The 15,474-nt window shown below is 37.4% G+C and overlaps 3 protein-coding genes across 13 annotated transcripts in view; all 3 read right to left on the bottom strand.

Annotated features, from left to right (window-relative positions):
• Positions 1-15,474, bottom strand: part of MTA1 (metastasis associated 1) — a 279,124-nt gene that overhangs the window by 164,148 nt on the left and 99,502 nt on the right. For all 10 annotated transcript variants that reach the window (XM_069103876.1, XM_069103877.1, XM_069103874.1 and 7 more), the window contains exon 3: positions 10,697-10,790. In XM_069103876.1, the coding sequence (XP_068959977.1) occupies positions 10,697-10,790 (94 nt within the window). The remainder of the gene's footprint in view (positions 1-10,696; positions 10,791-15,474) is intronic.
• CRIP1 (cysteine rich protein 1) overlaps positions 1-15,474 on the bottom strand; it is a 311,632-nt gene that overhangs the window by 268,909 nt on the left and 27,249 nt on the right. The window lies entirely within an intron of this gene.
• CRIP2 (cysteine rich protein 2) overlaps positions 1-15,474 on the bottom strand; it is a 258,552-nt gene that overhangs the window by 215,829 nt on the left and 27,249 nt on the right. The gene's annotated exons all lie outside the window — the stretch shown is intronic.

Below are 15,474 nucleotides of genomic sequence, written 5' to 3'. Positions count from 1 at the left end.
TATAGCCAGATTCTGGAATTCCCAGAGCAAGGAGAAAATATTACAAGCAGCCAAGAAAAAACAGTTCTAATATTGTGGAAACACAATCATGATAACAGAGGATCTAGCAGCTTCTACATTAAGGGATTGAAGGGCTTGGAATATGATATTCCAGAGATCAAAGGAGCTGGGATTAAAACCAAAAATCACCTACCCAGCAAACTTGAGTATAATGTTTCAAGGGGAAATATGATCATTCAATGAAATAGAACTTTCAAGCATTCTTGATGAAAAAACTAGAGTTCAACAGAAAATCTGATATCCAAATACAAGAAGCAAACAGGGAAAAGAAATCATAAAGAACTTATCAAAGTTGAACTATTTACATGCCAACACAGAAAAATGATAATTCTAAATTATGAAACTTTTCTCAGTATGAGGATAGTTGAAGGGAATATAAATATGTATGTATATATGTATATGTATATGTCTATATAGGAGGGTAGATGTGCGTATGAATACATACGTGTGTACATATATACAGGTATACATAGATAAGAGGACACAGGATCAACTGAATAGGAAGGGATGATATTTGAAAGGTGAAATTGAGATGTGAGAGAAGAATATAATGAGAGGGAATGGGGTAAATTATTTCACACAGAAGAGGCAAGAGATAACTTACAATGGAGTGGAAGAACAGGGATAGAAAAGGGAATGGGTCAACATTATTCTCACTGAATTTGGCTTAGGGAGGGAATGACATACACACTAAATTGGGTATCTTGCCCTATACAAGAGTAGGGGGGAATGACAGAAGGGAATGCACACTGGGGGGCAGGGTAGTTAGAAGCACATACTTTTAAAAAGGGACAGGGTCAAAGTAGAGCCTAGAACAAGTGGGGGGGGGGGGGAGGGGGGGGGGCAACACCGACCGTTATTGGGAAGATCAGCAATTTAAAAAAGGTTTTAATTATGTACACATGTACAACCTATATTGAATTGCTGATCTTCCCAGTAAGGGTGGGTGATGAGAGAGGAAGGGAAAGAATCCGGAATTCAAAGTTTTAAAATCAAATGTTTAAAAAATATTATTATTATTATTATTTTAACATGCAACAGGGAAATAAGATATACAGGCACTGGGGTATCGAGATCCATCTTGCCCTACTGGAAAATCAGAGGGGACATGGGGGAGGATATGGGAGAACAGACTAGGGGAGCGCATATACAGGGGATCGCTGTTTAGGGGTGGTGGGTAGGTGAAAGATGGGGTGTGACTCAAAATCTTGTCGAAATGATGTAAACTAAAAATAAACATAAAATTTAATTTAAAAAAAATTAGAATTTGAAATAAAGTCCACTGGCTCCAAATGAACCACTTTCCCCCACGGTACTTACCTTACCTGAACATTTTGAGTAGTTTTTTCTTTTTTTAATCTTGTTATAAAATAAGCAATACAGACTTTTTTGCTGACACATTTTTGGCTTTTATAGCTATTATCACTAAAGTCAGTCTGTGCTTTCACAACTTAGCTAGGGCTTGGTTTATGGCCTTTGGATATCTCCTTAAGATCCACCTCTTTACTTAGAGGCCCCAAGTCAAAAAGAAACTGATGGCAGTACCAATATGAGGAGTCTATCTCTATAACATTCTTAGTAGTTTAACTTGAACTCAGCCTTGTTGCCTGCCAATTCCACTTCCAGAACAAGGTCTATTGCTGGATATCTATAGCCAAGTCCCAACCTTATATCTCAGTTCAAGTAACTGACTTCATTGTTGTCATCCACTGTCTTGGTTGATCCCTATATGGTAGCGCCAATCCTCTATAACAAGACAATTACTCTCAAGTCCTTCATATGCCTGAAGACATAATCTTGTCCCTAAAGACCAGTTTGTACAAATTGGCCACTGCTATCAGATCTCACTAAAGTCAGACATTTGCTTAAGTAAACATTCTTTGTAGTACCTTACTATTTGGCCATTCAGATACCCTTTCCTGTTATTTTCTCTTTAGCTAGATGAAATTAACCTAAGAACCAGTTTCAGGTCAGAACCATGGATCCTCAATCCAATCCAAAGTAAAACTGATAACTAAGTCAGTAACAAAATAGAGCAATGAACATATAAGTGATAAATATCCACACCCCCAATAAATATTTCCTTCCCAATCTGTGCCATCCCTCATAAATTTACCATTTACATTTATGGCCCATTTTTTCTCCATTTTTAAACCTTTGATTCCCCAAAATTCATAAATTGTTATATCAGCAGCTGAGGTGAAAAATTCAAGTACTTCACAGTTATTAACACCCTGTGACAAATCAGTACTTTTAAAATGGGTAGAGAAAGAAGGCCTTCTTTTTATGGAATGAAGTAGATTATTTCAGGATTCCAGTATATTTCCTGGTCATAATTTAGTTGTTTTCTACACCAAGAGTTGTCTACATATCTTTCTTCTGTTTCCACAAAACAAAAGCTATTTAATAGCTAATCCCAAAATATTCCTCCTTTCCCTGTTTCATTCACTAATACAGTTTCAAATCCTGGTTAAATACTTCCATCTAATGACTCATAAAGGCTTTCCAACTTGGAAAATCAAGTGGATTTACAGGTAAATTCTATCAAATTGTTATAGCATTTTATATTTATACTCCACAAATTTTTCTTTAAAAGAATGACAGAAAATACAAGATAAACATGATTATTACTTTTATATAATAATAATTATTATTATTACTCAAATCTGGGAAAGACAAAAGAGAAAAAGGACTATGTGGATAATATCAATAATTATGCTAATTTTCAAGATGAAATCCAAGAAACTACAGCAATATATCCAGAAAATAATTCACTATGACCAAGCTATATTAATTCAACCCCAAGACAAACTGTCACAACATTAGAGAAATTATTACCATAATGCTATAAACAGGCTCAGTCTAGGAATAAATGATACTTGTTAGAGAGTCAGGAAGGTTTTCATGATCCTTATTTTACATTTATTCTTTCCTGAATATATCGGTAGCCTCCTGAAAAGACTACAAATAATCAGACAAATGCTTGCAAGCCCTTTTATGCTGCTTCCATTCCAATTTCCTGCCTTGTTCCTCCCTTCAGAGCTGGGAGTGGAGCCGGCTCTTCTGGGTCACAATCTCTCTGACCTGCCCACTACACATTGTACTCCTTCTTCCATTCCCTCCACCCAATAAGAGCTTCACGCATCCGATGACTGGATAATGAGGCTCTCATTCTATGCAGGGTATGTCAGTTAATATGTATGAGGCTAGTTTAAGCATGCATGTTAATGATAAGTTGGTGACCAAACTTAGACCTGCAGCTGGTCTGAGTCAGTTTAGCTCAGGCCCCTTCAAAGAATAAACTTAAAGATTTCTTCCAGCTATATGATTGGATAGGGTGCTCTAACCTTTCTCCCTTATCCTGATTTGTACCTTCCTACACATCCTGTGCAACATCCATTGTTCCTATAGAATTTGTGGAAACCAAAATGTCAATATTTCTCACAATTATTAATCACATAAGCCAGACAGCTAACCCCCAAAAAGGATTATTTCAATGGATACAGAAAAAGCATTTGACATAATATGATCTTCATTTATGTTAAAAATCCTAAAAAGTACCAACATGGAAGTATCTTTTAAAATCAAGAGCTAGCATTCCTTGCAAAGGAGAAAGATAAGGTTTTCCTAGTACAAATGGTATTAAATATTATTTGACTTGGATCTAGAAATGTTAGTAGGGCTAGAGAACAAAAAGCAAAAAGGAGACAAATTGCATATAACCTACTGGTGTACTTAGAAAATGGATAAGAATCAGAAAAAATGAAATGATTAATATTGTAATGAAGGTAGGAGGATAAAATAAATCAATCCAGGAAACTGCCAGCATTTCTACATAATATTTTTTAAAAGCTGAGACGAAATGACATTAAAGGAAACTACATTCAATATCATTACATAATGAATAAAATATCTGAAAATATAAGACTACAAAACACACTAAAGAAACAAATAGGACTGTAAATAATTGCAAAGATATTAACTTTCATAATTGGGTTATACCAATAGAATAAAAATAACAACAGTTCCTAAATTAACTTATAGGTTTAGTGCCATGCTAAATTACAAAGAGTATACCTTCTTTATAACTTAAAAAAAATATTAATTGAAAAATCCACTTAGAAGAATAAAAGGTCTAGAACGTCATAAAAATGACAAAGGGGAATAGCATAAGACCTAAACCTATATTGTAAAGCAGCAGTCGTCAAAATTACTTAGTATTTATTAAAAAAAAAAGAAAAGGTGCCTAGATAACCTAGACAGGCAAGATAGAGAAGCCCAAGAACATAAATTAATGAAGAAAAATCTCCCTTTTGGTAAAAAGTGCTCAATAAATCAGAAAGCACTTTGGTAGAGACGAGGCGCAGACCACCTTCTTTTGCCATAAACCACAACAAGCTCAAAAAAGATATATCATCTAAAATATTCACATTTAAAAAAAAAAAGATGAACCATTTGTAACTAGGCCTAAGGGGAAAGTTCTTAAATAAATATGGGAAAGAAGATGGGAGCTTATGAAATGTAAAACAATTTTACATACAAAACACCGAGTCAAGAAAAAAACCGGGATTCATTAAGTACTCATTAGGTATCAAGCACTAAGTGCTAAAAAGGCAAAACAAACAAAAAAGAGAAAAAACTACTCTTAAGAAGTTCATAGTCTAATGGGAGAGACAACACAGAAACAACTACCTACAAACAGTAAATACACAGGATAAAATGGGCATAATCTCAAGAGAGAAAGGCAAAATTAAGGAGGACTAGGAAAGGACTTGAAGGAAGGCAGAAGGCAGAGATGTGGAAGGAAAAAAGTTTCAGGCATGAGGAACAGCAAGTAAGAGTTCTCCAAGTCAGGAGACTATTTAAGGAACAGCAAGAAGAAGAGGAGGAGGAGTGGAGTGTAAAAAGACTGCAAAGGTAGGGAATGAGGTCAGGTTATGACAGGCTTTTAAAGTCAAAGAGAGGATTGAAATTAGGTCCCTGGAATAACAGTAAGCTTACTGAGAGTGGGGGAGAGGGAAGACTGCTTGCCACCTGGTGCCTGCAGGATAGGCAACTGTTTTAATGCATAATTCTTCTAGGGGTGAGAAACTTACAGCCTGAAGGCCACATGTGGCCTTTTAGATCCTCAAGTATGGCCGTAAAGACCAGGAGGGTCACATGTGGCCTTGAGGCTGCAGGTTCCCCACCCCAATAAACTAACCCATTTTTGGTCAATCTGGAAAAATGGACTCTTCCCTTACCTCCTTTATTCTGGTTCACTGCTCATTAACTTTTTTCGTTAATTAAATTTAGTTGATCTGTTTCTCAGAAGAGTCCACATATGTTATAGACACACTTGTACATTCTTTCACCTTGTCCCCTACTTCCAAATGTTAACTAGTTGTCTCTAGAAAATTATCTTTCTTTCCCTGTTGTCTAATCCCCATTCATCTTATTTCTGAAACCACAAACCCTAACCATGATTGAAAAGTATTGGGGGGGGGGGGATTAAGGTGGCACAGTGAATAGAGCACCGGCCCTGGAATCAGGAGGACCCAAGTTCAAATATGGCCTCAGACACTTAACACAAAACTAGCCCTGTGACCTTGGGCAAGTCACTTAACCCTAATTGCCCTACAGTCCCCCCTCCGAAAAGGAAAAAAAAAAGTGTTAATAGTAATGGGAATCTGAAGATCTTCCCAGCCCCTTAATAGGATGAATGTAATCACATGGAGCCTGTGGTGAGAGGAGTTTGCTTAAAGGGTGGAACAGGAAGGGTGGGGCAGAGCTAGGAGGAAGGTGGAAGTCAGAGCAGTTAGTGCAGAGGGAGATAGAGAACGAAAGCAAGGAGACAGCTAGAATTCTGAGTGTTTGTTTCTGGGAAGACCCGAGCAAGGGAAAGGCTTTGGGATGGTGTTGCTTCCTGCAGTGATGAGGTATATTAACTTCTTTGTTGCTACACTGGATACAGTTTTCTGGTGTTGGGATTCAGCTTTCTAGTATCAGAATAAATGTTTTGCTTCGGTCTTCTATGTGAAGTCTTTTATATTTTGCGATTCAGAACTAAGCCAGCATACTATATTAATATCTACTATATTAATGTTTTGAATTAGCTACACATGTACAACCTATACTGAACTGTTTATCTTTCCAGTAAGGGTGGGTGACAAGGGAGGAAGGGAATGAATCTGGAATTCAAAGTTTTAAAATCAAATGTTTAAAATTATATATACATATATACTATTGTTAATTCTATCTTACATGTAACTGGGAAAGAAGACATACAGGCACTGGAGCAAAGACATCCACCATGCCCTACTGGAAACATCGAAGGGGCTATGGGAGAAGATATGGGAGAGAGCAGATTGAAGGAGGGGATAGCCTGTGGGACTGCTATTCTGGGGTTGTGGGTAGGGGTAAAATGGGGAGAAAATTGGTAACTCAAAATCTGGTGGAAATTAATGATGTAAATAAGAAGTTAATAAAGCATTTGAAAAAAAAAAGTCTAACACCACTATTCAAACTTCAGTATCTCCCTATTACTTCTAAGATCAAATATGAACTCTGCTTGAAAGTTAAAGTTCTTTACAAGACTCCTTCCTACCTTCGCAGTCTCCTTAACCATTATAATGTAAGGCTCCTTGAGGTCAGGAATCATGTTTTTACCTTCTAGTGCATTCACTTTATTATATGCATAATAAATACCATGAAAGATTCAAATACCAATTCTTCATTTTATACTCGATCCTGTAACTCTATTCTATATTTAATATAAAAACCCAAGCTTCTTTTCTAAGTGAAGAAGCTCATGAGTTCAAAAGTTCAATTTTTCTCTCTCAGAGTTGAGACGCCAAAGGTTTAAGTTTTCCCACAATCCCTGTTAATGAAAGAGAAACTATTAGCTAGAGTTAAAAAATTTTACCACAAAATTCTGTAGGAATGCTTATTTCAGCAACACCTACAAATCACCCCTGCTTTTACACTCCTGCATGTGCATGGAATTTTGTGTTATCCTTGAGAAGCAGCCTAGTTGACCTTGTCCCGTCTTTAGTATCTTCATCAGTGAAAGATAGTTTTATATCCAGGGACCTGTGAGTCTGCTACTCCAAGTTACTATCACTGGCCTAAAGATGCAGCTTGGACCTATGAATTCACAAAAACATTCCATAAAGACAAAGAGAGGGGGGCGGCCAGGTAGCACAGCAAGTAAGAGCACCGGCTCCAGTGTCGGGATGACATATGGATCAAGTCCGGGCTCAGACACTTAGCACCCACCCAGAAACACCTGGCCATGTAACCCTGAGCAAATTACTTAACCCCGATTGCTTTAAAAAAAATAAACAAATAAACAGGCAAATAAATAAATAAAGACAAAGAGAGGCCACACTGATTCCAAATACTGTGTATGGCCACTTTCATTAACTTAACCAAGCATGATTCCTTATCCCCATGATGCTGCCAATGTTATGACCAATAGTATGATCTCCTCACCAATCCTGAGCTGTTCTTTGTTCTATCCTTATAAAACGGGAGTTTCATCTCCAGTTCTTTGTCTTTGGCCGGAAACTGAGGCAGTCACTGATCCATCTTATTCTCAGGTTCATACGCTAATAATAATAAAATATTATCTTGCTAGAAGAAACTTGCTTTGGTTTACCTTAAATTTCACTCACAACAACTGACATTACACCCTACACAAAATCTGTAGCTCCAGTCATAGAGGCCTACCTACTATTCCACATACATAATGTATGTAGAATAGTCTTCTTTTCTTGATGCCTTTATCCTAACTTTCCCCATACCTACAATGCCTCATTCCTACTTCTTGGATTCTCTGGCTTATTTCAAGATTCTGTTCGAATGCCACCATCTAGATAAAGCTTTTCCTGATTCTACAAGGAACTAGTAGGCTCTCTCCCAAAACTAACTCACATTAATTGTGTGTATCTGGGTATGTGCATATATATATATATATATATATATATATATATATATATATATATATCTCACACACACACACACACACACACACTTGTGTTCTCTCCCTGAATAGAATGCAAGTTCCAGGCACCTGGAAAGGAGTGGTGTGGTACAGGAGAGTTAGTAGGGAGGATGGAAGAATTTAATAAATGTTTGTTGATTGAATGATTAATAGTTCCAAGAGAAAAATAATGTGTAAATCAACTTTTGGACACACCCATTCTCTGGTTAGAATCTGGATTTCTGTGGCGGCCAGGTAGCACAGCAAGTAAGAGCACCAGCTCCAGTGTTGAGAAGACCTGGAGATTGAATCCCAGGCTCAGACACTTAGCACCCACCCAGAAACACCTGGCTGTGTAACCTTGAGCAAGTTACTTAACCCCAATTGCTTAGGGGCGGCCAGGTGGCTCAGTGAGTAAGAGCACCGGCTTCCAGTGTCGGGATGACCTGGGTCAAATCCGGGCTCAGATACTCAGCACCACACCCAGAAATAACTGGCCATGTAACCTTGAGCAAGTTATTTAACCCCAATTGCTTTAAAAAAAAAAAAAAGAATCTGGATTTCCTGGGCAACAGGATAAGTCCTTAGATGTGGAAGAGCTAAGAGATAGACATGTGGCAATCTATAACACATATTTTAAGACCATTCAAGAAATTGATGAGATTTGGGGGAAAAAAAAAACAACCATAAATGACAGGAAATAACACAACTATCTAGATTCAGAGGTCAAAACAGTAGCACCAATTTTCTGAAAGCAACAGAGTCTTCAATAGTTATAGAAGAAAGGTTTCCTTCCTTTGGAAGACACAGACATTTGAAAGTATGAAACTTTTAAAGGAATTTACAAGTACAGTTTGACTTTGTATCTAGAAAGAAGAAAATGAAGACTGGGCTGGCATTTCACTTTTTTGACACTGCCCTAAAAGATACTTTATTTAAATTCAAACTATATCACGTGGATGAGGTATAAAAAGTTTATATACATAAACCATCACAGCATTTAAAACTACACAAAATAATCATAGCAGAAGTTTATTTTCCAGTAAGATTATACAGATGTCTCTTGTTTTTTTAACGATAATGGCTGTCTTCTTACTTACTGAGCTTTTTCGTTTTCTCAGCTACAAATTTGGATAATGATAATATCTCACAGGGTTGTTGTGAGGCTCAAATTAAATGATTTATTTGAAACCTTAGAGCATTATTTCATTGTCAGCTATTGCAGCTTCTGCTCTTCTTCCTACTAAAAGGAAAACACATTGAAAATCATTTAGCTCCCAACAACTCTCTATCATACATACATCCTCAAGTTAGCTGTAGACAAATCAACCATCACTTAGTGTGGGGGTATTACCTATACACTGACCTGAAAACACACAAACTTAATGAATGAAATAAAATGTGTAATGTTTCTCAACTATTTAGCAATGAGACCAAGGGCTAAACTATGAAGAATATAATGTTAACAGAAGTTTATTACATTGACTTGAATTAATAATATTAAGGTTCTATCCATCCCAAATGTTCATATGGACTATCTTTACCCTCCCTATCTAGAGGCGTCCAAGCTCATATTAATCAGCCACAGTCAGACACAAATGACCCCAACATAGTGATGTCATTTTGGTCTTCACTGAGTACAAGAGACAACAACCAAACAGGGAAAAAAAATTAAATCAATCCCCCAATGACTTAAATCAGATTTAAATGAATGCTTTCATGATACTTTATTACACATTTGTAAATTTTTTCATAAGTTTCTAACATTTCTATGACTAGATAAAGCTCATGAAAGTAAGCACTTAGGTTAAAGGGGAAGAGAAGTTGCCTCTAAACGTGCAATGTAAAAAGGCAGGGCAGTGTAGGAGATGAATTAATTTTCCAACTCAAAGACATCTAGAATTCTTTTGGGAAGGACAAGGAAGGAAGAAAAAAAAGAATGCCTGAACAGTTTCATAGAAACTAGAAGGACTCAACAATCTATAACTGAAGATATTACTAAAGGGTTTCAAGAGAGGCAGACAATTTTTTTAAGTCGGTTTTCCACTGCTGCATTCAGCAGGCCTCAGACACATTTCACTGGTATAACATTTCAAATCAAGAAAACAAATGAAGGCTAAAAATAGTCTTTGTCATCATATGCCAATGCTCAAAAAATGAGGTACCATTTTCTGAACCCAGACAACTAGGTTTTAAAATGTAATTCCTCAGGGTGGCTAGGTGGCACTATGAATAGAACACCAGCCCTGGAGTCAGGAGGACCTGAGTTCAAATCCAGCCTCAGACACTTAACATTTACTAGCCATGTGACCTTGGGCAAGTCACTTAACCCCAATTGCCCTGCCCTCCCCCTCCAAAAAAAAATTTTTTTTTTTTTTTAATATAATTCCTCTTTATCAAAGAGCTCAGATGTAGTCAGGGTAGAGCCAAAGTTTGAATGCATCCTGAACACAAACCTGATGAAATTACTAGACATTACACTGGTTGTATACACCAGTATCTGTGACCTATACTTGGGCTCTCAATCTTTTGTCCACCCAATCAGTGACAAGCATCCTCCCAGGTCCTATTGCACTTCCAGCCCCACTGAGAAGAGTATGAGGCAAGTGACTGCCCCCTCCCCTCACCTCACCCAGTCCCAAAGGGAGGTGCAAGTCCCAAAGGAGCACTCACTTGCATGTTTGTCCGCCAGGGCAATCAGGGTGCTTGAGATGTCTCTCCTTCTGTAGAAACACACCACCTTGGCCTCCACATTTCCATTGGCTGTCTGTAATGGTGAAGGCACATGTGGGTTTGAGAAGCACAAAACAGAAAATGCCAACTAAGTGATTAACTTTCTTTATGAAGTTGTACTATAATGGCCTGAGACAATCCCAAGGTTAGTCACTGCCACTGTCCAGTCCTTTGATCCCATTAGAATCCAAAGTACATACAATATGCCCAATAACACAAGCTTTCTCATTAAGGGAGACCAAAGATAGATGATTGCCTATTCTGTATGGCCTTTCCTATCATGACTGCATAATGATTCTGTGGCAAAAAGCAGTGATGTCAAACTCAAATAGAAACAGATTTCTGTGGGCCAAAAACCGACTTGGGAAACTACAAATTAACATTATCTATACTGTACTGTATTTTATTTATTTTAACATCTCCCAATTGCATTTTAATCCCAGCTGCCCTTTGGGATTTTGGTGGTAGCATGGAGGCCTGGCAAGAGTGATACCTCTGGCATAGAATCATATAGACTTCAGTGTATAACTACGAGTAATTGGGGCAGCTAGGTGGCACAGTGAGTAAAGCGCTGGCCCCGGAGTCAGGAGGACCCAAGTTTGGTTCCAGCCTCAGACTCTTAATACCCACACAAAAAAACTAGCTGTGTAACCTTGGGTAATTACTTAACCCCAATTGCCCTCCAAAAAGCAAAAAAAGACAAACAAAAAAATCTATGAGTAATAAAGGGAAAAAAATTCATCTTTTCCTTATTTTAATTCAACTCTCTTAGAAGAAGAAATCTGACAAAATGAAAGAGTCTCAATTGTTACACAGAGTTCAAATCCCTTAAAAGAAAGCCTATGTTTTTCATTTGAAAGAGTCCACTCACTGTCTCTCTCTACACTAGAGAGTGTTAATGGTGTTTCCTAGTATATCAGAAAACATTTGGATTTTTTCAGTCTCAAAAGTTATTCTCCATGACAAAAGAGTATAAGCGATTTTTAAAAATACAGTCAGAGTTTAAAAAAAAAAAAAAAGATTCTTCACGAAAGTTAGGACCACTAATTTTTAGGTGAGAAAGACATGCTGAAAGAAGTTCTGGAGCTAAACATCTTATCTAAAGTTAGTGCCAGCAATGGTAAACTGTATAGTAACAGACAGAGAAAGACTAGGGAAAGAAATATGAAACGACACACAAATGTTAGAAAATGGGGTAGGGAAAAAGGAAACACAACCTGAAAATACAATTCATGCTTCAGAGAAAAGGTAATTGAAAAGATAATTCAATGTTTATTGGGAGAAAACTACAAACGAAGAGTGACCTGAGAAACACTGAAGGGCAATTGAAAAAACAAAGTTCACTGAGTCCAAAAGAAAGTCTTATTAACTGAGAATGACTCTAACTACAGATTTCTACTAATAACACTAAAATACAAAGAAAGCACAAGGGCCTAAGAAAAGACTACTCTTACTTAATGACAACCAGGAAAATGAACAAAGAGGAACAAAACACAACCAAGATCACTAAAGGATAACTGGGAAGTGGGTAACAAGTTTCCCACCTAAATTGTCCTGAGAGTTATCACTGGGTCCAGAAAACTGGGGAGAACAGTTCTGAGTATATCTTCCTATAACAGATGGGTTCTCTAAAGTAAGTTCTTTATTTTTAAGAAATGTTCTAATTAAAATACTGCTACTATTATTCTGAAGATCTCTTTTTCTTCTGTTGATTTTTCTGTCCACTGAACCTAATCTCTCACTTCTAGAATTACACAGAGACATCAAAGGCCAATGGAAATCTTTGCCCTACCAGAGTTTGAAACTGTTTGGTCTACCATCATACAGAACCCAGAACTTCAAATATTGTTGGGTTCAAGGGCTTAGAACTCCGAGCATGAAAAAAAAAAATCAGAAGTTATGTTTAGAAGAGGAAAGATAGTTTCCCCTCTTTAAAACAGGTTGGTTTCTCAATGACAAAAAACCTGGGCTCCTACAATACACAAAAACAGCTTATTTTTCTTATGGGAAAACATAAAGGAACATAACTATAAGCTTCTCCAGAGCAGAGACCACCTTTCTTCAGTTAAGTCAAGTGTTCTTCACAGAGCATTCTGAATTTTTAAAATATCAAAAAATATTAATAGTTGCATACTACATTGACTAAAAAGTTAATTCCTGGGAAGGGTCAATTAAAAAAAAAACTCCACCAAAGTCAATGTCTTGAGTTTTTAAATAATCTATAAACGAAGGATTCTGGTGACTTTATCTTGAATACATGTAGATCCAAAGAACAGGTTGAGAGTCAGGTCCTGGGAAGCTGTTTCCCAAGCAAACACCATCAAGGTCTAAGCTGAGTATTAGCATTGACTATCCAGATGTGCCAAAAATTTTATTTTTTAAAAAATCTATAATGTATCTGTCACAGTCCCTGGTACAAACAGTGGGCAGCATAACTGATTAGTAGCAATAGAATATTCTTTCACTCTGACAGAACCCCCAGGTATACCACTGATTCTATATGGGAATATAACCTCAATCCCAAAGTAGCACAGGACCTCTAGGTCCTAACCTAATGTTAGGAAACCCCAAGTTCAAAGGCAGCCTTCAAGTTCAAATACAATGTTCAACACTTACTAGTGTGTGGAATGTGAAAACTTCTCAGAATGGGTCTTAGAATTTGGTGTCAGGTCTGACTGTCAGCTTCACCCTTACCCCTCCATTGCTGCTGTCAATCAGCAGCAAGCCCTTTTAGGTGTCTTTCAACCTCCACCTAGCTTCAGTTCTTTGTCTTCTTTCCTACTTCTGTGGGCCCCACCTCCTGGCCAATGGGAGCCAGGGACAGCCCAAGCTCACCCCCCCCAACCAATGGGGGACAATATGACCCTGCTGTATTAGGGTTTAAAAGCTCTGTTTACCCCATATTGCACATCTCTCCCTGATCCATCATGGAGAGGACTGCCTTCTTCCCTGGGGGCAGGGAGGAGGCAATAAAAATTTCCTGTTTTTATACTGAGAAACCTCCAAGTTCTTGATTAAATTCTGAACGGGGTTTTTCATCTCACACACTAGCAAGTAATTTGAACTCTCATTCTGCTTCTGCTCCTGCTCTATAAAATAGGAATAAAAACAGCACCTTCCTCACAGTGTTATTGTCAGGATCAAATGAAATAACATATATAGTGCTTTTACAAACCTCAAAGCACACTGTAAATGTTAGTGGTTATGTTCTGCTACATTAATGAAACTCAAACTAAATAGAAGTGGAACCCTGTATTCAATGTGGGGTGCCATCTTTTAGTAAAGACAATAACAAACTGGACTGGCACCTGTTTTATCAAGGCAGGTCTGGTTTCCCTTTTAGGGGACAGAGAGATCTTCTTCAGGATGAGGTTTGGATAACAGTTTTGATTTCTTTGTGCCTCAAGGCGTGCCGTGCCCCCCCCCCCCCCCCCCCCCCCCCCCCCCCCCGGGCATAAAAGGTCCAGGTTTTACTTTAATTCTCACTGTTCAGCACAGACACCATTCTGACCTAGTGTGGCTGATTGCCAGGGGAAAGAGGCGGGGAGAAAGACAGGACTGCAGAGTAGTTCTTCATTTGAATTAATATTCCTTTTAATCTTCAAAATCCTATCCTTTCACTGTATCCAAATCCTGAACTGTAACTAAACTGACCAGATCTAGTTCTGGCCTAGAATAATATTATCTATCTACATGAGAAGGGGAGCTCAGACTAGGACAATCACTCCCTACATATTCTAAAATGGGGGACAAAGAGCACTGTAATAGCCCTAATAATGGGTGAATTGCTGCATGATAGCTCTAACAATGGCATTCAGGGTTAAACTGAATAAAAAGAATCAGGAAATACCAATAAAATAATTTAGCTAAGTGACTGTAATTTGCATCCACCAGAAGGACCAGGAGCAAGACCATTTGCAGGAGGGTTGGCAGCTCTAGGACTGGTTTAGGAGTGGAGAAGAGAGGAGAGCCAAGGTTGAACCCTGGGGCAGACCTCAAAAAATAACAGTGAGAAATACCTGTAGCTTGGGGCGTCATTCCCCAAATCTTGGGAACAGAACTTGATTACACTAACAGCTGCTAAAACAAAATAAAAACAAACAATAAATAAATGAATAAAGATGAGTAAGTAGAGGAGAAAGAACCCAACTAGCTACCATGGGGATGGAAAAGATCTAGGTTCATATTCAGAAGAAGATAAAGAGACCATAAAAAAGTCATTTCTTTTTCAAGGAAATGTCAAATGGTCCCAAGGACAAAAAGAATTCTTGGAGGAACTTAAAAAGGACTTTAAAAATCAAATAAGAGAGATCGAAAAAAACTTAGGGAAAAAAATAAGAGCAATCCAAGAAAATTATGAAAAGAAAGTTAACCAACTTGAAATAGAGAATTAAAAACTTAAGGTAAACACATCAAGGAGAAATAACATAAGAATAGTTGGATATATCTGAAAATTATGATTACAAAAATCCTGATACAATATTACAAGAAATTATTTGCATTTTTCTAATCAGTAGTGATCTAGAGCATTTTTCATATGCTTATAGATTTAAATTCTTCCTCTGAAAACTGCCTGTTCATATCCTTTGTCTATTTATCAATTGGGGAATGACTTGTATTCTTATAGATTTGATTCAATTCTCTGTATATTTTAGAAATGAGGCCTTTATCAAAGATATAAGTTGTAAAAATTCTTTCCCAGTTTTCCACTTCCCTCG

The sequence above is a fragment of the Petaurus breviceps genome, unplaced genomic scaffold (genome assembly GCF_028583685.1).
Source record: "Petaurus breviceps papuanus isolate PSGF00001 unplaced genomic scaffold, PetGlider_PUasm1.0 64, whole genome shotgun sequence".
Classification (NCBI taxonomy): Eukaryota; Metazoa; Chordata; class Mammalia; order Diprotodontia; family Petauridae; genus Petaurus; species Petaurus breviceps.
This window is presented reverse-complemented; position numbering and strand designations above follow the sequence as displayed.